The sequence below is a fragment of the Nomia melanderi genome, chromosome 2 (genome assembly GCF_051020985.1).
Source record: "Nomia melanderi isolate GNS246 chromosome 2, iyNomMela1, whole genome shotgun sequence".
In the NCBI taxonomy this organism is placed as follows: domain Eukaryota; kingdom Metazoa; phylum Arthropoda; class Insecta; order Hymenoptera; family Halictidae; genus Nomia; species Nomia melanderi.
The window spans coordinates 28,109,266-28,131,371 of NC_135000.1; the positions used below are offsets into that span (position 1 = coordinate 28,109,266).

At 51.5% G+C, this 22,106-nt stretch overlaps 1 protein-coding gene across 3 annotated transcripts in view; it reads left to right on the forward strand.

The window, feature by feature from the left end:
• Positions 1-18,026, forward strand: part of LOC116432267 (uncharacterized) — a 23,758-nt gene extending 5,732 nt beyond the window's left edge. For all 3 annotated transcript variants that reach the window (XM_076364621.1, XM_076364623.1, XM_076364622.1), the window contains exons 3-14: positions 3,177-3,311; positions 8,616-8,892; positions 10,270-10,368; positions 14,170-14,355; positions 14,451-14,579; positions 14,764-14,971; positions 15,058-15,288; positions 15,407-15,731; positions 15,820-16,067; positions 16,139-16,315; positions 16,405-16,659; positions 17,094-18,026. In XM_076364621.1, coding sequence (XP_076220736.1) covers positions 3,177-3,311; positions 8,616-8,892; positions 10,270-10,368; positions 14,170-14,355; positions 14,451-14,579; positions 14,764-14,971; positions 15,058-15,288; positions 15,407-15,731; positions 15,820-16,067; positions 16,139-16,315; positions 16,405-16,659; positions 17,094-17,394 — 2,571 coding nt within the window. In that variant the 3' untranslated portion in view covers positions 17,395-18,026. The remainder of the gene's footprint in view (positions 1-3,176; positions 3,312-8,615; positions 8,893-10,269; positions 10,369-14,169; positions 14,356-14,450; positions 14,580-14,763; positions 14,972-15,057; positions 15,289-15,406; positions 15,732-15,819; positions 16,068-16,138; positions 16,316-16,404; positions 16,660-17,093) is intronic.
• The last annotated feature ends 4,080 nt before the right edge of the window (positions 18,027-22,106 follow it).

Genomic DNA, 22,106 nt, shown 5'->3' on the forward strand with positions numbered 1-22,106 from the left:
CCTTTATAGGATTTTTATGGGAGCCGATGCGGCAGTAAACGCGCTCACGCTCCAATGCCGTTCCACCCTGGACTAGATGTTTCGGGGCCGTGTCGAACACGTTGCCGAGCGGACGACGATTCGAATGATATTTTATTACAGTGTTTCTATAGGTCCGGGGCCCTCCTTCTCCAAGACGAATATTAAGACCCGCGCTCGGAGTTGTCTCGGACGAAAATAGATAGCGACGAGCGCGTCGATTAGAAACCGGGCAATTAATCAGCCGTTTTATCGAACCGGGAGACGATTCGTTCCAACGAGTACCGTGGCAGCGTCAAGATAAACTTCGCTGAAATTTCCGGCCGTAACCGCTGAGGCTAGCGTCGCGATCGCCGGCGACCGTGCCTAACATAGTTCGCGACACACGGGCAAGGTCGAAACGATGACTTAATCGTTTCAGATTCCCCGTTTAACCGAAGGAATCGAAACATCGTAAATCAATTACGACCAAGGCGAATTTAATTCCCGCGCGCCCCTCGCCGGAGGCTCACCTTCCGGGAGCCCCGAGACGAACGGCCACGAGGTTCGTTCCGCAGCACGAAAACAAAAGTCGAAGGTTCGGTTTCGTCGCGTCGGGTAGACAGAAACACGACGAGCCTAACTGTTTACAAGGAAAATCGTTTCGTCGCGTGTTCCTGTTACTCGAGGCTCGAAGAGGTGAACCGACTGGTTCGACGACTGAAATTTATCGCCGTCTCGGGTCATTTGCATAAATCGCGGATACCGCGCTCGCGCTCGTGCGCGCGCTAGCTCCCTTATGATCCCAGCCGTTGGAAATCCGACTGGGTTCCCCGACGTCCCTTTACCCGGCCCCGCCACTCAGGAACGTAACTTTGTACACAAACACCGGCCGGTCCGCGTTATCAGAGCGAAACCTGCGCGCGGCCGATCCGATCCGGCGCGAGTAACGACCCGAATCGCAATGTCGCCGAGCGCGAGACCTTTCGCATGAAAAATCGGTCCCCGCCGGGCGGCGCGCCGCGAATATCTCCGAGGAGATCCGTCGCTGCGGATTCCGCGCGCGTCGGTACAATTCTTATCTCCGACCGGCGAATTCGACGCCACCGACTTATCTCCCGTTTTCCACGTGAACTTCCCCAACAACGGTCGTAATTGTGGAGTAATAAACGCTTTCCGGCGATCTCCGCGGCCGATTCTAATGACCGTGTTTCTCGCCGCGCCGCGGTGTACGAAACTCTCGCGTCTCGAACGCTCGGTTGTCCGCGGCTCCGAGAATTGAATAATATTCCGCGATATCATCTCGCGCGGCTACAAAGCGATATCGTCGCGCAGGGGATACAGACTGTACGTGGTCAGACGCGGAGGAAACGATATCGACTAGGTCGCGGCGCCGAGATTTCTGCAGTCCGTAGAAAGTTGCCATAAACAAGGATCCCCGGGTGTAACGGGCGTCGTCGAACGACAACGGGACCGTTCGCGGCGAGCTTCAAGTTCAATTCCATTTCGAGAGCCGCGCGCGGTCGTTACTCCAATCGCATTTCGAGGTTCGCGCAGCGTTTGCCTACGGACTCGTTCCGTCTGCGACCGCGACCGGTATATTTCCATGTCAATGCCTCCGTACGTTTCCCGTGAATCGCCTGTTCGGCGAAACTTTCTTGCAGGCCGGGAACGTCGCTCGCTTCGTCTTCGGAACGATCCGCCTGAATATTCGCGGGAGATCGACTCGAGTTTCTTCTCGGAGCGCGCTTCGCGATAGGCCTTATCTCCGCGTTCTCGTGTCGTCACGATCGTAGACTTAAGGTTACGGGAGAAGGTTACGTTTTCTTTTTCCCCCCGGTTGCTTTTTACCCTTTCGCTTTATCGCACGAGATACTCGCACACTCGCGCGCGCGCGCGCGCACGCACGCACGCACGCACGCACGCCACGGCCGTGCCGTCCTCTTTCCGCGGTGCCAGTGCTATCTAATCTGGGGTTCTGGTCGCGTGGTGGACGACGTCGGGCCCACGTTTTCTACAGGCTGAGCCGTCCTCCGATTTCGGGAAACAGGTTCGGCTTAATGGCGCCTAAGACTTCGGGTATACGTTTTTCGTTCGGCCTTCTTTCAACCGGCCACTGTTTGTCTGGTTATTTATCGAGGGATACACGGGGCGTTCGTTTTAACTCGAGCACCTAAACTGTTTCCGTTATTATTGAAAGTAAGAGAAACTCGACTGAATAGGATGTACGTGCTTTTAAGACGCGTATTTATCGGTGATAAAAAAATACTGTGGACGTCACTTTAACGGTTTTTTCAAGGTCGTCGTATCTTTTTTTGCATATTAACATACATTTCTTATAACGCGATGTGGCTGCCTCCTTTAAACTGAAATTAATCTTTTTGCCTTCAAGGTCTTGCTGTAGGTCGTTAACTTATTTTAACATCGCAGATAATCTTAGTGCCCGAATTAAAATTAACAACCTGTATATGTCTAACGTCGGGTCAGTGTTGCATATACGAAGTCCGAGGGAATTGAAGGGAGCGTTGGTACGCGTTCTTCGTCGTCTGATCACGGCTGTCTAGATCTACTGCGGTATTTCTCGAGAATGCGAAACGATTCCAATATAAAATTGCTAGGTTTTCCGTGGGTGAATTCAGATGGACTTTTCGGGTTAATTAGTTATAGATAGACTGGGGATCTCGATGGACATTCAAATTTTCAGGAACACGACTGGAAAAGTAAGGTTACGATGGAGAACAGTTTTCCCTAAAAGATGTTATAAAAAAGTCACGCTCGTAACTCATCTTTCGAGATACGACGTAATAGCTCGCGTTCCAACGGTGCCAGCGGATATCAGCAGCCGGAGAGGAAGCGTCGAAATTATTCGCTCCGTTTGCACGGTGTTCCCGCGGACATTCTTAAACGGCGAACGCGTCATCGCGACGTATCGTCCACGGAATTCGCAGCGACCGATCGCCGGGTCATTACGTAATTTCTAGGATCGCGCGAGGAGGAAAAGAAAAGCGAAGCGGAAAAAAGCCGATTAATCATGTACCCAGCGAGCGTCCGCGCGAGAATCCTATCGGCCAGTCGTTGCGTCGAAATCTCCGGCTCGCGAGTCGCACCTGAACTCGCCCGGAAACGCGGCAGCCGGCTCGGAAGCCGTCTTTAATCTTCCTTCCGTTTTCTTCCGACAGCCCGTGAGCGAGTGGACGTCCCAGAACGTCGTCGAATGGATGGCTGCTCTGAATCTGTACCGCTATGCGGACGTTTTCAAGTCGAAGGACATCAAGGGCAGCGATCTGCCGCACCTGGACCGGGAGAAGCTCTTGGTAAGTCGACTTGCTCCACTTGGTAGTAGCTCGTACTCCCGACAACATCTCGCCGGGATCCTCGGCGGACCGGGAATACGGTCGCTTGAAATTCCGCCCCTTATCAGGGAACATCGTTATAAACATTAGAGGCTATTAAACGTAGATAAAGTCTGGCGACACGGGACGAAGGCGAAAGGACTAGTCGACCGCGAATTTTTGCCTCGTTTTTCTCCGTTCCTGGCTCTCCTCCTCCCAGTCTCCTTTCCTCGAGGAACCGTGCTGCGAACGTAGCAGAGAACGAGAGAGAGAGAGAGAGAGAGAGAGAGAGAGAGAGAGAGAGAGAGAACACGTAGAGCGTGGCGCGGATCCGAGGATCGAAAATTCTTTGGCTAGTACTCAAAGGCGATGACCTCGACTCAAGAGTATCTGGACGACGTTTTCCTTGGCCCGTTGACCCTGTAATTGCCCTGTACCGTCTGCCTGCACGCCACAGTCGACTCTTTATCGAGTCCTCTCATCCGGCGTCCTCCTCCCCCGCCGTCCCCTCTCACTTTTTCTCCGCCGTAATGAAATTTTTCATCGCTTATCGCGAATACTTGGCGAGTACTTTCGGCTGTATCTCCGCGAAAGGATTTTCTTCCCGTTATCTGGCGCTCGCCGGAATCTCCGGGGCGAACCGGAACGTCGGCCCCCCGGGTTCGCCTTCGAGAGGCTCCTCTATCCGTCGAGCTTCCTCCGCGAATGGATCAAAAGAACGAGCAGGATTCGACTCGATCGAGGAACGGAGTCGCGATGGAATTTAATAAGAAGAAAGGATTTTTTGGATTCGGAAACCGGCGCCGGGGAACGCGGCTTATCTTCCACTCGGCCGGGGGAGACCGGGGATCCTCTTAGCGGCGAGTAGACGCCGGGGATCGCGCGCCGGAGTCCTGCGAGAGGATCCTTCACAAATTTAGTCGCGACACGTCTCGGCGCTGGCCGGGCTCGACCGAGGAAGAATAAAAATACCCGTCCGGCCCAAGGCTTCTCCGGGCGTAAATCGCGTATTACCATGCTAATCGACTCGTAAATCGTCTCGAAGCGTCCTTTCGGCGCGAGAAATCGTCCGATTCCCGTTCGCCTCGTCCTTCGCGCGGATTCCCGCGTCTCGGCGACGAGCGCCGGGCCTCTGCGAACCCGATCCTTCGCCGTCTTAGGGCAATTTAAAATCGATTCTTCCATTATTCCAATTGTGTCGGTTCCATACTTCGTTCCACTTTCCTCTTTCCTTCCGATTTTCTTCTCTGAACGCGCACTTAGCTACTCAAGTTGCAGGATTTTTGAGAAAACCTCGTCGTAGACACTCGAGTTGAGCAATACCGCCGATTGGCTTATGTAGAATATTAAGTATCGTGATAACCCTAATTAATTCGATAAAAACGATCGGAAATAATGACAGCTTCGAAACAAAATGGATTGCTCGTACGATTTCCATGAAAATTGAACGATCTCGCGGAGGGGCATCGATAAAATTCAAACACACCGTCATCGCGGTGCGCAGCGCTCGATCGGTTAAATGAATGATTCCTAATTATCGGAATCCCCGTCGGCTCCGCTGCCGATCAACCGAGCGACGATGCTTCGTCTCGTCGAAGACGCTTCCGTCGAGGTCGCCGCCGCCGCGAGACACGCCTCGGTTATTGAAAATAAATTAAGGGCGTGTACTATCTTTATCGCGCGGACACGAAGCGACACGACGACGACGCGAGGCGTCTTCCTTTCCAGACGACGGAGCGTAACAATTTAACGATCGCCCGCCGCGTGTCTTTCGCCCTGCCGGCTCCTCCCGAAAAAAAGCTGTGTCGGTGTCCGCGTGTAATTAACACTTAACGGGCTCGCGGCGGGACGTCAGCTTGATAGATCGCGCCGCGTTCTCGTTACCTCGGCCGTCGATTCCAGCGAAAATCGCGACCGCGGCGATCGTCTTTTTCCCCGGCTCGCGGGAATTCCTTTTTCCGCGGCGTTCTCGGGCGACGCGGAACCGGCCGCGGCTTCTTTGGCACGGACCGCGCGCGCGATAGAACAATGACGCGCGTCGTCTTCAACGTAGCCACGGACTCGCGCCGCATACCAGGTGTTACGGGAAGATAATATTAACCGTACTACGCTTCTCGGTTCGGCTATACGTTTAAAATAATATTGAGAAATGAGACGGACGTATATTGGGTTTTCGATAGAAGAGCGTCGCGATATGAACCACTCCATCGGCCAAATCGGTTCACTCCGCAGAACAAAAGACAGAAGTAGCTATCGCCACTATGCTCGTGGTGGTAAGACATCTATCGTTCTTATAGTTCTCAAAGTTCTCGTTTCCAAAATCAGTCTGCGGGAATTACAGGATTTTCGTCATTCCCTTTGAAACCCGAGAACGTACAACATCTGAACGGTCGCGAGCCAGAACGCTCGTGGAAAAGATTGAAATCGTTATTACGTTGATAAAGAAGGCGGGCATAGTCAAGCTGGCGGAAGCAGAGAGCATTTTCTGGCTCGCCGGCGAGAAAGACGTAGCCGTCGAATGAATTCGCCGGCGCGGATCGAAATTTATGAATTTTCGAGCCCGCTCTCGAAATTAATCCCATCCGGTAATTAAGATTAAATCACCGCCGCCCTGTTTCTCTTGGATTTCAGTTTCATCGTGGAATGTATATCGGATGATTAATATGCATGGACCTAGAAAGTATTCGTCCCCGGCTGCTACCCCGTTCCCTCGTTCCCGGGATGTAGAAGTAATGTACACCGTGTTCCCGGAGGCGCTTCCACGAGCGTTCCTCCTAACTTCGTTACGCCGAATTAATCGTCGGCGCCTCGTCACCCACCGGGGCGGGATCTAATTAGGGAATGTGTTTTATAGCCGCGGCGGCTCGGCCGGCCCTCGGTGCCATGTGCACCGCGCCGCTTTCTTTCGTTTCCTTTTCGACGAGCGCAGGCTGCACTCACGCGTGGACAGGCCGACGCGAATACAGGCGCAACCGTGCATCGATTCTCTACGCTTTTACCGCGCGTAATTCTAATAATAGGCGGGTTGGCCCAGTGTGGCGCGCCGTGGCGCCGCGCGAACACGGTAGCGAGCCGCATTTTAAAATAGTCCGCGGCGAGCGTGAACCCGAATACCATAATTTGGAAAAAATGTGTGCCAGCGAGACGGCGCATGCCGGAAGCGGCGCGGACCCGGGCGCGTCTCGAGCAACCTCCTCGATCCCCGAAAGTAAGATCGGCCGAGTTTTTGCCTGGCCCGAGCCTCGTCCCAGTTCTCGAAACCGTTTTACAATATTTCGTTTCTTCTTTCGACTCTTACGTAATTCACGGCGACTTCTTCGGGCCGAGGAACCGCGCGTTTCTTTCGGGCATCGAGGAATCTGTCGTTCGCGGAGGGTTGTCGCGCGGTGTTCAGGAATTCTTCAGTTCCCTTATATAAGTTTCACGAAGCGAAGCGTCTATGCAATTGCAATTGTACACGTGCTCGGATTCTATCGCGCGTTCGATTCTTATTATCGACGTGAATAATTTCTATGAGTCAGCCAAATTTTTCAGCTCTCGTGTCATACGCAGGCGTAGTCCTTATCGCGTTCCGATCGCTTATAATTAATTATCTCATCCATTACCTGTTACCTTTCGATCCGAGCGTCGCTAATGGATTCTCTTATCCGCGCAGCCAAAGAAATATCGAAAAGAAAAATTGCTGGCGGCTGGAGGAGTCAGCAGATTTTAGCGCTTCAGCTGCGCGGATCGATTAAGACATGATACTCGGGTTTTTCCTATCGCTTGCCCTTGAAAAGGATTTCTTCCACTTACTCGACCAGCGCCGACTTATCCGGAAACTATTTTCCACTCCTAAATCACGCGATCGCTAAACGATTCATCGGCCGACGGTTCCAGTGAAGATCAATTTTTTAAATACCTCAACCGACGCACCGGACCGACTCGAGATTTACGGTATTTTTCCCGATGCGGGTGTTGCATCGATCTTTCCACCCTCCTCGGGCTTCTCGCGCGTCCCCGGCCACCGGCCGTCGATTAATCAACCGGTCCTTTCACCCTCCATTAACCCGAGCCACCGTTTCCGAAGAAAATAACCGTCCCGGCAGCTTGGCCGTGACACACATCAGCGGAAGACGAACCGGGCGATCGGGAACAGTTCGAGTTCCGTTCGACTTTTGCCCCCGCCGATCACGGGGTCCGCGCGCACAGGTGTTTACCCGGCGCGAGCCGCGTGTACCTGACACCTGTTGACTCGAGTGGCAGATCCGCGCCGGGAAAACGGAGATGTCAGTCGCGGCCAGACGTAACGGCACGTACGAAATTACGACCGTTTCGTCGTTCACCCTTTTACGAGCGCCTCGCGTTTCGTTCTCTTTCATCTTCCCGTTCGTTGCGTCACCGGCGCGGCGCGGCGCACACGCGCGCGCGATTTCTCGGGGATCGCTCGTGAAACGAGATCGCTCCCGAGGCGATCGACGGGTTTCCATCCCGCGGCGGGCCACGCTCGAGTCTCGATCGGCGAGACTAGTCGCGCACCTCGACGTCGTCCCCCGGGACCGGGCGAGACGCGTCGACGCGGTCTTTGGAAAGTTTTTCGTGCGTACCCGAGACGACTTTTACACCCGTCGTATTTCTCGCGTTACGAGCGCTCGCGTTCGTAACTGTACCGCGACGCTGCGCTTCCTCGCCGTTCTTTTTCGCGCGTGGAACTACTGTGAATTTCGGGGGAACTCGGTGGATGCACACCAGAAGTGTCGGGCCCTCTTCGCGAAACGTGGAACTCGCGGATGTTCAACCGTCTACCGATATCGTAACGTGAGAAAATTCATGCGGACTTTAACGAAAGTGAGTGTCAGTTTTTTCGAGTTAAAATTCGATATTGTTCTGCTATCAATTGATATGCTCTTCAACGCAAAGTTCTGTTTCCAGCGAATTATTGATAAAGGAATCGTACGAAGGGTTACGTATCCATTGTCCTCCTTAGGTAACGCAATTAACCGTCGAACAATGAGTCAACCCTCGCCTTAACCCGTTTCGCAATTCGCCGGACCGATCCCGAAAAATATCTCCAGCGGGATTATTAAAAGTGACTTTTAAAGGCACAGCGTGACGTACTGCTCATCCGCAGTATATTCACATTAAGAGAACAATAAAAACGTCCCGATCGAACCTCCGTTCGGGTACTCGCGGCGTATTTACTGCGCGACGTAATCGTCGAAAGTGTCCCCCAATAAAAAGGGGCTTTTCGGTGAGCCGCGACCGTCTTGATTCGCGTCGCCATACCACGTTTCACTTTGTCCGCAGAACATGGGGATCAAGGATGAGTTCCATCAGAGGAACATCCTGGCCTGCATCGAGGAACTCCTTCAGCCGTCCCCGGCCCCGTCTTTCCCAGAGGCAGCGAGCACGACGCCAGCGATGCCGACCACGTCCACCATACCGGCCGATTCCATGGGTGGCGAGGCCGCGACCACCGGCATCCCGCACACCCTTATGCCGCAGAGCTTCAGCGTGCTGGAGAAGTGCGACAAGTGCCATAAATATCTCAGAGGACTGCTGCACCAAGGTTTTCTCTGCCTAGGTATGTAGCGTTTATATTGATCGCGTACGCGGCGATTATTTCCCCGGGATAATTGCATTGTTCGTCGATCGTGAGGTCTTCGATGTGTGATCGATCGGCTGCCGGTATTATGCGTTCACGGTGGTATACAAGTTTTTCGACTCGTTGCACTAGTTTGACGAGTATCGCCTCTGATCACTATAATATAACCGGACAAAACAAACGTTACGAGATGCCGACCGCTGCGATTGCCCGCATTTCGACCGGATAAACGGCAGTGCAAGGTAAAGCGTGTTAGGAGGCTTCAGTGAAATTTGTGCTGTGAAATTCCTTTTTTGGAAGCTATCGTGGTTTCTCGGTGAGGTGCATCGATGGAAAAAGATCTTCCCCCATTCCGAGTACTCGAGTGTCGTCATCGGTTTCGATTATAATGGGATAAATAGTTGCCGTGACTAACAGTCCACGTCAAGCCCCTTTTTTTCAAGGAACAGGCTGCAATGAGGTCGAGAAATTACAGTTTAATTCCGCCGCTTGAAAATTATTCTATAAAACATCGTAATCTAATGGTCAAAGCTGCGTCCACGGTTGCATCATGCCCTCGAATTCGACGCGGCCGGTGACGATCTGGATGACGAAAGAGGACACTGTTCTTAGAAGTAGCTCCGTCTCCGAGATTAATTTTAAGTACTCAATGAAGAATTTTCATTTAAGACCGAGTGGTACGTGTCAGTCGTCAGTGTCGGATACGCGGGGATGTGGCTTAAGCCCTCCTATCGTCTGCGATGGATTACCGTGAAAATCCCCCGTGGCTCCAAGGCGACGATAAACTTTCCAGTTTCGGCGATTAAGGTTTTCACGGTAGGCCGTTGGAGCTTGTGAAGTCTACTCGGCTGAGCCGGTGCACTCGAATCGATTGTCTCCTTCGCGTTTTCTTCTGTTATCTCAACGAACGGTCTGATGGTCTGTATTCGTTTAGAACGTTATTCGGTTTCCTAAACACATTCGGAGACACGTCGATGGGTCTCGAAAGCTAGAAGCCTATTCGAGAAATTACAAAAGAAATTAATCGACCAACACCTCAGAGTTCCCATAGAGAAACTTGAAGAAGCCACTTGTGTCGTATACACTATGTACAAACGCATCGAACTCTGCAATAATTTCACCTCGTCACCGTCGATTCTCAATGATCGAAGGTGTTTCCAGCAACAGTCAGGATCGCCTCAGTTTTTCGCGCCGGAGTCTGCGAAAGCATGGTCAGCGGAAGTATCGTCACGCGAGTATCGACGTGACCAAGCTGAATTCGTTCGAACGATAATGCCGCGACACCGGCGTCGCCGCGACGAGGCTCGACAAGCTCGTACTGCATTCTTACTAATCGTTATTAATTTTCTGTATCAGATTGCGGTCTGGTGGCGCACAGGACGTGTTCAGCGACGGGCTTGCCGGCGAACTGCATGCCAGTCGACGCGGAAAATCCTGCCCATAGGTTTACTCCGGGTAAGTCTCTTTACGCACTCGCGCCGATTCCCTCGGCAATGCGCGCGTTCGCGCGTTCAATTTTGTAATGATGACATTGATACGGCGGCAAGCGACGGCGGCGGCGGCAAGCGACGGCGGCGGCGGCGGCGGCCGTAACACACCCATTTACTTCTTCGCCGCGTTAATGGACGGAACACGGAAACAATTTAAAAATTCAGATGTCTTTTAGCCGGCTGCGTGTGTCCCCGGATTGCATCAGAAACGTGTTCGCTGACGCCGGAGAACCGCTTTGCAATCGTAGACTCGGTTATGAAGTCTACGGCAAGGACACGTTCGACTCGCGCGCGGCCGCGCGAACGCGTTACTTGTCGCTCTAATATCTGAATAATGAAATATTCATGCCAGCGTCTACGTAGCCGCGCGTTCGATCGGCCGGCGAGATGATCGAGCGACAGAGAAAGAGAGAGAGAGAGAGAGGAACACCGATAGTACGAATAATATAAAGACGAAAGGAGAAGGAGAAAGAATAGTGGACTCTTTTAAATTCGCGCCGTCTAGTTTTTCGGTCGGGCACCGTCGTCATCGTCGTCGCGGCGATAATACGCGACGCCCACCGGCCCGCCGGTGTGTGCGTACGTGCTCGCCTGCGTGTGCGCGCCGCGTGTCCGTGAAGGTAGACAGTTTTCCGAGAAATTCCGTGGCCAGTCTCGGAATCGTCGTTCGCCGAGCAGACGACTATAATCGATAAAAGCCGACTCAGCGCGCCTCCGCACACCCGGTGTCGTCCGGCTCGGATATATTCCGCGCTCGTGCCGGCACGGCGCGCTCTCGCTCCGATGAGCTTCATTAGCTTCGCGCTCGCGTCGATGATGGAAGACGACGAGGGGCGCGCGACCGCGCGCGCAGAATCGCGGACACGGCGTCAATGGTCAGGGACGTTGCTCGCCGCGTAAGTACACACACGCATGCCTCGCTCGTGAAATTCGTCGCCGCGAACCAGCCACTTGGAGAACGCGTGCGGTTTTCTTTGAGAAGCCTGCGATCGGCTTCGATAGCACCGGAGAACCTCGATTGTCGAATGATTTACACTTGCGAATCTCTTCTGTTGCGTTTCACTTAAAGATTACAGGTATAATCAATTGTAAAAGGAATATGACAAAGCTGGAGAACAGGTAGAATATAACGTTTCTTTTATTCCCGGATCGCAACGAGAATTCGGAACATCTCGCGCCGCTATCTATCAACGCGGCACTCCATCGAACATTCATTCCCATTTTCATACGGCTATTCGAACGACCGGCGAACTCCATATTTCACACCGCGCGCGAGTGCAGGCGGCTCATCGCAAAATCGTTTCCACGCACTCCTCGTAAAATTGGAACGTCCTCGTTTCGAATGGTACCGGGCCGCGTGTCCGGCTTCCACTTCGATGTATCGCTATTTCGTTCGGACGGCGTTCTTCGTGGTCAGTCGAACAACTGTGACGAATATCGAGTTTCCGCGGTGACCTCCATCGAACCGCGGCACGCCGTTTAAATTCATGTGTATACGGGATCGGCGTTGTCCCGCACGCGCTTTTAATTCGGACCTTTTTGTTCCGTGGCCCCCTCCCTCCCTCTCTCTCCCTCTTTCTCTCTCGTCTCTCTCGAAGAAGACACGGTCATGAAGAAACAAGACGTTGCTGTCACGGCCGTAAAAATAAATTTCCTCCCCGCTTTCCCCGCCCGGCCGTCTCCGACCCTCTGTTCCTCCTCCACCTCTTTGCACACCTTCCTCCTCTTCGTCTCTTTGTTGCAACGCGTTTCTCCGCCTCTCTGCACCCACCCCCCTCGCCGCGACTCTCTCTCTCTCTCTCTCTCTCTTGGTTACTCGGTCTCCTTTTTATAATGCATGCGTACACGCCTTTGATTGTACAAGTGGCGTGTACGCGGTATTCACGACAAGTCGATTCAACTCACCGCGCGACTCGCTCGGGAATATGATCGCGGTTCATCTCTTAAGGTATACGTCCGTTTCACAGTGGAATTGTCCGCGGGTCGCTGCTTTCGACCACATTTTTCGCGATACCGGATACCGCGCTCTGAGAGTAACGATGTGAGAACATCGTTGAATTCCTCGTTACTTTTAGCGCGACCATTTGCGAGGAACTTGCGATAGCTTTACTCTAAAATGGACACTTAGCTTCAAATCAGTGGCAAACAATATTCCGACCTATAAGATTATACCATTCGAGCATTGCTGTATTTACCCAATCAGCCGCAATTCTACATATGAATCTCGCAGATTGGATCGAGAAAAGCAGATCATGCAAACTCCTGCACACCCTTGTTACACGCGACGCGAGACAGTTTCTTTTTCTTTCATTGCGGCCCAGACAAGCCATAAGATTGGGAACGTCTCAGACGGTGTCCTCGCCCTCGAATAAATCCCAGAATTCGCCGGGTACGGAAAAATCTGGGGAAACGTGAAAATACGGTCCGTGTTCGAGGAACATATTGACCCGGTTCAACCCCCGAAGCCCTTTTCCCGTGCAACTCGCTGCCTCGAAGGGGGTCCATCGATTCGCCCTCGAAAACTTCCAGGAATGTCCTGCCCCGTAGCGATCCCCGCCGTTACGTAATTGCAGAAAATATATACGAGCGTGTGCAACTATCTCTCCCCTAGGCCCTCGCTTATTTTCGTCCGACTCGGAACAAAAAGGAATCCTTCTGCGGAACAGCTTGTTCCTTCTCTCGCTGCGGATAGAGAGAAAGAAAGAGAGAGAGAGAGCTAGCGTGAGAGAGAGATAGAGAGGAAGAAAGAAAAAGAAAAGGATAGAGAGACCGTTCCTCACGATTTTACGTCTCTCGCCGAGCGTCTGGAATGTGTCTGCGAGATGTCAGGCATTTTTTCTTCCCGGTATGTCCATAAAAACCGACGAATCTCTTGCAGATGCCCGCGACTGTATCCGAGGCGGGGGTCCCGCCTCGAGGAAACGAAAGGAAACGAAGCGTCGATTACCGTGTTCGATTAATTTCGTACCGCGATTATTTTCCCCGCGGTCGCGGCGGCGGGTCAACGGACTCGGGCCGGTGCCACTGTCGCGTTTCACGTACACCTGTTTGCGCATACTTTTCCCCTTTCCCCACATTCCCGCTTTCTCTCTTTCCCTCGCTCCCTTTTTCCCTCCGACGCATCGGCGAGGCGACGACGATCCGCGCGCTGTCTCTCCGTTTTCGCAGCTGGTTCGATCTTGTTCGTTCTTTTTTTTTCTCCCTCCGTCTCGTCGTTCCTTCCCGCGAGCGCAGGCGAGCGCGAGGCCTCAACCGCGAGGCGAACAAATGAAAGTTTTATCGGTCGTCGGAAAATTCTCACGCGTTGTTGCTCGCCGCCGCGACTGCACGAAAGAGGTGGCGGATTCCTCGGCCTTAGAGGTCGTGGCAATAAATAAAACAGTGAAAGGTAGAGCTCTCCGTGGCTCTTTTTTTTTCTCTCGCCTCTTCTCGCCCGTTTCCTCCGTGCTTTCTTTCGACCAGTCGTGGATACAATTTTACGCTGCCGGGAGTTACGGCCGTGCGACCCGTCCTTTTTTTCCTCCTCTCTTTTCTCTTTAAATGCCCGTCGCCGTGCACGACCGTTCCGCGGACGAACAACTCGGAACGTATAAAAGTAACCTTCTCCGCCTTCCTGCTCCTCCTACTCCTCCTCCTCCTACTACTACTCCTCCCGCCCCGCACCCGACCCTCGCCGCTGTTCCTCGCAGGCTTTTTGTCCTCTCGTTAGCGCGAGAAGTTCTCGTTCTACTCGAACAATCCCGATTATTTGATTGCCCGTTTGCAGTATTCGGTCTCGGGCTGTGCGCGCAATTCGACATCGCGGCACGCGCCGCCCCGGTCCTGGTGGAACGATGCACCCGCGCCCTCGAGGAGAAGGCGTTCGCCGACAGCACGCTGGACCTGTACAAAGTCTACCACAGTAGTCCTCCTAACGAGCAAACGCTGGAACTGCGACAGAAATTGAACGAAGGTAAACCAAACTCCTCCGCGGTGCAGCTACTTCGCTCTTTCCGTTGCAAGTCGGCGAGATGGTTGTTGATATGCGCGTGTTCCTTTGGGTTTCAGACATGTGCAACGCCGATTTGAATTCCTACACGCCTCAATGCATCGCGAGTGTCCTTAAGAAGTTTCTGCGCGAATTGCCGGATCCTGTGATTCCTGTACTCTTTTACGATAGGTTTATAGAAGCGTCTAGTGAGTATCGGGAATACGGTAAACACCGTGAAGTCGTTTAACATTCGAACCTCTCGTACGCCTCGCGGCTTGGAATTCGAATGTAAACTGGGATTCAAGGGATTACAAGTCGCGAGAGGGCGGCGGGACAAGAATGTTTCCCTTTAAATTAGAGTAATAGAAACTGGTCTGCCTCTGCCCCCAGATACGAGGAACGACGAGCAGTGCGCGGCACGTTTGACGCAGCTGGTCGACGAACTTCCACACCACCACCGTAGCACTCTGTTCCATTTAATGGCCCACTTCTGTCGGATTTGCCAGTTACAGCACGCGAGAGGTTACACGGAGCCTCCTACGATCCTTACGCAAGTCCTGTGTCACATTTTCCTGAGGCCGCCTTGGGAACGGATCGTGTAAGCCTCCGCAAATTGCCCCATATATATCTCGCACGCCCCGTATTCAGGCATCCCGAGTACCGTGTTTCTCAATTCTCCCGCAGCCAAATAGTTCATAATATCGAAGCTCACATACGGATAATGGAGATATTGTTGCTGCACGGCGATTGGAACGAGAAATTGCCGCAGTTCGCGAGCCCACCGCAGTTACCGCCGCGAAAAGTCTCGAGGCCACAGTTTCCAGTTTTAGATCCGTTCTCCATGCTGGAGGAGGACGGTTCCATGGACCGATCGGTGTCGGGTTTGGAGAACAAGGACCAACAGCAACCGCTCAGGTAAACGACCGTTTATTTTTGTCCGCATTATGTGAAAGGGGTATATTTCCAGCGAGTATATTTCAATTTTATGGTTTTTCTTTTTTTTTCCCCCCGCTCTCTCTCTCTCTCTCGACAGGCCACGCACGCTTCAGGACGCCGAATGGTACTGGGGGGACATCACGAGAGACGAGGTGAACGAGAAGATGATCGATTCTCCGGATGGCACTTTCCTGGTTCGTGACGCGTCCTCTAAGGGCGGGGAGTACACCCTGACATTGCGTAAAGGCGGGACCAACAAGCTTATCAAGATTTGTCAACGCAACGGCAAATACGGCTTCTCGGAGCCGTATAACTTCCATTCCGTGATCGACCTGGTGGATCATTATAGGAATTGCTCGCTGGCGCAGTATAATTCCACGCTGGATATTAAATTGTTGTACCCTATTTCCCGGTTTCAACAGGTAATTTTCCACGGAGTTTTCGTTGGATTCGAGGGGCCGATTAGAGGTGCACGCGATGCTTAAAATCGATTCGTTTGTTGCCGCTCAGGATGACGAAATCGCGAGTACCACCGACATGGCGAACGTCATCCAGAAATTCGTTGAACTCGACGAGGAGATGTGTCACGCGTTGACGGAGTACAGGGAATATTCGGAACAGTACAACAGAACGTCGTTCGAGGTGCAGCTGAAACGGCAGGCGCTGGAAGCTTTCGGGGAGGCTATCAAGATGTTCGAGGATCAGATGAAACTGCAGGAGAAATTCCAGAAAGAAGCTCAACCGCACGAAATATCGACGTGAGTATCCGTTTCGCGATACCTGTGTCGGCGGTGTACATCGCGATCCTTACGATTCTGTCGATTTCCAGTTTAACCGACAACGCCGAATTGTTGAAGCAAAGACAGAAAGCCTTGGAAGACAGCAAAGAACAGTTGGATCGTAGTCTAAAGGAGCAAATCGCTTACAACAGGACCCTCGAAAGGGAGATGCAGAAGTTGAAACCGGATATCCGACAGCTAGTGCGTCAAAGGGAGAAGCACAGCGTGTACGTATATCGACGGTTCCGTCGGGGAATAAGAAAAACATTCTTTTTCGGAGCTACGGTCTTTCGAGCGTTCTATTTTTATCTTACAGATGGTTGAAGAAGAACGGCGTGAAGCAAAACAAAATAAACCAACTCGTGTCGAACCATTCGGTCTCTGATTCAGTGTTGGGCGATGTGGGTTACGGGGATCTTCAAGAAGTTGACCTTGACGTTCATTCCGATGAGAAGACGTGGCTTTCTCTCGAGTGTTCTCGTTCCGACGCGGACCGTTTGCTGGCCGACCGACCAGATGGTACCTTCCTCGTTCGGACCTCAAGGACTGGACAGTACGCGTTGTCAATCATGTAAGTTGCTTTCTTCTCTATTCTCGACAGTTTCAATTTCGGCGACGCCTACGCTCGTCACCGGTGGGTTACGTCGTCGACGGAAAACTTTTCCCGCTGCTACACAGTCTTTTAACCTATTTTTACGTATACCATTCGTGACTTCTCGTTGAATCGTCCTTGCGTCTCGAGCGAGATCTGCTAGGTAGATCCTTTGCTTTTTGCCATCGGCATGCATCCCTTCTATCCATTAACCATTGCATTCGCTAATTACATAAGATCAGACGCATCGTTTCAATGACTTTGAAACGAAGGTTAACGTTCCGAGTAATCCATGTATACATCTGTATACCTAAGCGTTGCTCAGCTTTGTTTTCCCCGGTGATATGTATCGGTTGTTTACGTTACATTAGCGTTAATGGTCGAAACAAACACAATATCTTTATCTGTTGCAGGTGTAATGGTACCGTAAATCATTGCATAATATACGGGACGGAGCGCGGTTTCGGGTTCGCCGAGCCGTACAATATCCATAAAAGTTTGAAACACTTGGTGCTACATTATGCTCAGAATTCCCTCGAGGAACACAACGAGAGTTTGAACACGACTCTCGCTTATCCGGCTTTCGCTTCGCCCGCAGCGTTGGCACAGTTACAGGCTCAACAGATGCAGCTGCAGATGCAGATACACACGCAGAACCAACTGCAGTTCTCGCATCCTCTCGAAAACCAGCAGCATTACATGCCGCACACGTAATGCCCCCGTGTCCCTCGGCCACTGTGGTCAATTTCTAAGCACGCTGTTATTCCGGACACGTGCGCGCACGCGAGTCCTCCATGGCTGGCCGCGTCGCGCGCGTTTCGGTTCCCGCCGTTCAGTGGCAACGGACGGCGAGGCTAGATTTTTCCAGAACGTTTCGTGGAAAAAAAGAATGATATTCCCGTTGGTATTCGATCGTTGCGACACAATATTTTCACGTGACAAGTTACAAAACGAAATGATCGATCGTTCCACTTTTATAAGAGAGAAGCGAAAACACTTCCTAAACGAAGCACAGTCGTATTATTAATTAAACGATGGAGAAACGTTGTTAGCGGTAGCGGCGGTAGTCCTCAAGAAACTATATATAGTGATAGCATAATTGTGTACGTACGTGTTACCGTGGCGCGGTATCAATTTGCTTCGGTCGGCAGGACCAACGACACGTCGCGATAGGTTTTACAATTAGTCTCTCAGGGTCTGCAGGCCTTCTAGGTGGGTCTTGTCGACGATCAACTCGAATCACTTAAATCTTCGACACGTGTGTGTGATCGATGTAGCGAAAGGGAGGGAGAGAATGAGAGAACGAAAGAACGAGAGAGAGAGAAAGAGAGAGAGAGAGAGAGAGAGAGAGAGAGAGATAGAAACAAATAACAAAAGTGGGAGATACGATGTTTTTTTTTAAAGAAAAAGAAAGAAAGAAGAGAAGTTGGCGTTATTGTCGGTTCGTTCTTCGATAGAAGGAGAATCGTTAGAATGCCGGTAAATGTTGCGCTAAATTTCCGAGTGCACTTAACGTTCGATCGAATACGTCAGAATAACAGAGGCATGTATCTAGTCTTACAGACAGTTTGAAGGAAGAAGTAAACGAAGGAGAAGACGAAGAAGAAGAAGAAAAAGAAGAAGAAGGAGAAGAAGAAGTGGAATGAGAAAGGGAAACGAATCATAAGTCTGACACCGCTCAAACTACTCGCGACTTCGGGATTGGTAATCAGGGTAGTTGTATCTCGCTGCGATTGAACGCTGACGAGCGAGGAGGGCGACGAACGGAGAAGTCCCCGTTCATTCGGAAAACGAGAGACAGAGAGACAGAGAGAGAGAAAGAGAGATAGAGAAAAGGAAAGAAAAAAAAATTGAAAAAAGACAAGCTGGGGAAACAGAGGGAAGGAGAGAAAAGAAAAAACACTTTCGTAGACCACTGTACTTCTGACTTCTTCGATGGGTTTCTTTTTGTGAATATTTTCCAGACACCTCCGTTTTGTACGCGCGGCTGAATCGCGCGGGCACCGTTTACGTCGCGATTGTGATCGACGAAGTAAGATCTTCAAACAGTGATATTAGAGTATAATTAGTGGCATCGCGAGGCGATGACGAGCCCCCTCGGATGCGTGCGAAACGTTCTTCTTTCGTAGCGACCTTTTTACAATGATTCTCCAATAACGTTTAACGTGTGGCGTCGAGCGTCGATCCGCGGGGAAAAAAAAATAGAAACAGCAGCGACGGGGGCGACGGCGCTCGGTGTGTACGTCTTTCTTTTATCTTCTTTTTCTTTCTTCTCCGGCTCTAGTTCCGTTCGATTGGTCGATTTAAACGTGCCCGCCCGTGAGATCCTTTCTTCTTTTTTCCTTTCTTTCTTCACGATGAAGACTCGTCACAACGAAAATTCAAACGGCACGGAGGTGCGCGCGGTGTGGGGGGAGGAGGAGCTTTTTTATACGTTAGATTTCAAAGTGCTGTGCCAGGACCTTGTATGCGTGTTTGTGTAGATCGCGTGCACGATTTCGCGCGCGGAGAGATTACTTCTCGAGAAGCAAACGTATTTGTCTGTGATTTCGGATTGCCTACGAGGAAGATATATTATCGTGTCTATTGTTTTCCAAACGCTTTTTATTATATCTCGCTTTTTTCTTAGGGAAAAGCAGAAACCAACAAAAAAAAGGAAACAGAAAAGAAGGAGAAGTAATGGGGAAAAGTTTTCTTTTCGTTAGCGGTTGTTTTGTTCTTTTTTCTTTAAATCGAGCACGGCGCCGATCATCGAGGGTAGAACGAGAGAGAAAAAATGAAAACGTTTAGAAACGTGCGTCGACGCGACAAGGATACGACGGACAATGATACCTTGCGACCGTACTGTGCAAAAGCCGTTCGCGATTTTTATTATTCGTATGTTTCGTGCGTTCGAATCGATCGGCAATTCTCTTTTATACGACGCGTCAGAATCTTAATTGCGCGCGTCGCGCACCTTTCTCTTTCAATGGAAGGCCGTTGCACTCGGGACTCCGTTGCAGACGATGGCTGCTTTATCAAATCTAGCTACAGGGTGTCTCGGAACGCGTCGCGCAGATGACAGAGGTATCCCAAATTGTTCGGGGCACGTACAGATCGCGTTTGGAGCGTGTCCGGGTCCGGGACACGCTACAGTCCGATCGAAATCTAACGGTCGTTTAAGGTCAACTCGGAATCGTACTCTTCACAATGCTTCGCACCCTCTCTGTGACGTTCGCGGAGGTATGCCCTCGCCCTTTAAAGTGTAGAGGCAAGCCGGCATATCGCGAACCCTGGGAATACGCTCGATATAATGTATAGCGAGGGGCGAGCTGCCTTAAACGATTCAAAGATTTGATCGCAGCCTATGTACGAAGTACACGAAAACGATCTTGGACCTTCGACTTTAAACAAGAGTTACGTATACGTCCGTCATCTGCGATCTTACACGAAACGGGAGCAATTCTTGCTTAAAGGATGAATCCAACGTCGGGAGTAATTTCTTTTCGCGGGAGTCAGCGTTCGCAACAGAATCGAACGGTGGTCTGTCCGACGAGACGAGGCGGTGGACAGATAAACGAATAAACAATACATTCGCGGGCCAAGCGCTGCGATTGGCCGACACGTAACGTTATCTCGGTCGCGCTAGAGTTAGCTGTCGCACGGTTTCGTGTACGCCCTCGTCTCGTTACGCAGACTATAGAAAACGCGCGTGGCCGACCTCTTTTTGGACTCCATCCTGTTCCTACGCGACGCGATTAATAATTTATAAGCGAAAAAGATACTATCTTCCAGCAATGGACGCATGCCTCGCGTAAGAACACGATGCCCGTTCGAGTTAGAAACGTCGCGTGCCCGAATTCCACATTTTCCGAGTTGGTCACTTCGAGAACGCGATCTCCGCCGAAATAGAACGATTATTCTCGTTCGTTGCTAATCGCGCCAGCTAGAATTGCTTTAGTCCGTGTGTGCAATGTTCCTTAAGTCACCCTGTTCAACTTCGTAGCGAGTTTCCATAGAATATTCGTCCTCTCGAGGTATGCTCGAATATTCTGACACGAAAGATCCAAACTCAGCTGCTGTCGAATGATCTCAAAGGTGGCGGCGGTCGCTAGTCGCAGCCGCAACCGGAAGAACTACCACGGGCGGCGTATCCGGCGAATTTTCTACGTAAAATGGCGATCGGACGAGCGGCTAACTGCTCGGGAAATTTTGCGTATTACATTGCGGTCCGTAATCGCAAAAGTGTACCGAGTACGACCCGTTCTTCGAGACAGAGGCAGTGTCTACTTGACAGACGGAACCGGAAGTTCTTCCGGCGGTGGCTGCGGCTCGCGATTTCCGTCGCCGTAGTCAAAGGAACGGAAGCAAATCGATCGGACGAGCGAGGATCGGCCTCGGGGTTGAAAGAGTCAGGTGCCGCGACGACACGTCCCCTTCGTTACGATTATTATTCTATTAATACTATTATTATATTTCCTTCGCGCAGATATAGGATGGCAGAGGAACGACGAGATGGGTTTGATGTAGCATAGAGAGGGCGGGAGGGGCGGGGGATGATTCGATGCTCAGAGTGGAAACGAAGGCTCGTCGCTCATCCTAAGGGCTTCGAATTACCGTAGATTTAGGTAGCTTAGGTTTTTTTATACGAAAGAGAGATATTAAGTGCCCTGGCGCCGGCAGGCTTCTGGATTTCGCGTTTATCCGACCGCGTGCCGATGCAGTATTCGATCGTTCTTCTTCTTTAACCGCGCCGTAGGATCGCGCGTTGCCTCGACGCGAACTTTCACCCGAGTGGCCAAACAATCTTTCAATTGTCAAACAGATCTTAATTCTAATGTGGCTTCTCGCGAGAAGAATGGTCCCACTTGGCCACGTGGGACTAACGCGCGAGTTTCTAATGAACGATGGAGCCACGACGTTCGTAATCGACGTCCGAACGAAAACTGAAGTTAATACAGAGGAACCTCGATTATCCGATTTAATCGGAGGATCAACGGTCCAAACGAACGGAGGCTCGGGATGAAATTCTTCGAAGCGAGTCTGCAAAATTGTATTATATCTGTTCTAAGGTGTAATCTAGGAATTCGAATTACATTGAGTTCTCGCGCTGCCGACACTCCGAATCGAGGACCTGTTGTGCATCGCGGGGAACGGCAACGACGCGCGCGATCCGACGACGGGAAAATGAATTTCGCGCGTCGCTGACCTCCAGCGGCGACGGGTAGGCGCGGAAAACTCGCTTGGCGAGTCGGGATACGGGAATTTCTTCACGCGCGAACACGAGAGGCGAGTCGGGTGCAAGATCCTCGACGAGCCCGGACACTTTCTGATCGAAATAAAGACACTGTACACTGGAACACACCGTGAACCCTCATTTTCTTTCTTTCTTCTCGAGCGAGCCGCGCGACTCGATTCTTCATTCTTCCATGTTGTACGCCAGCATC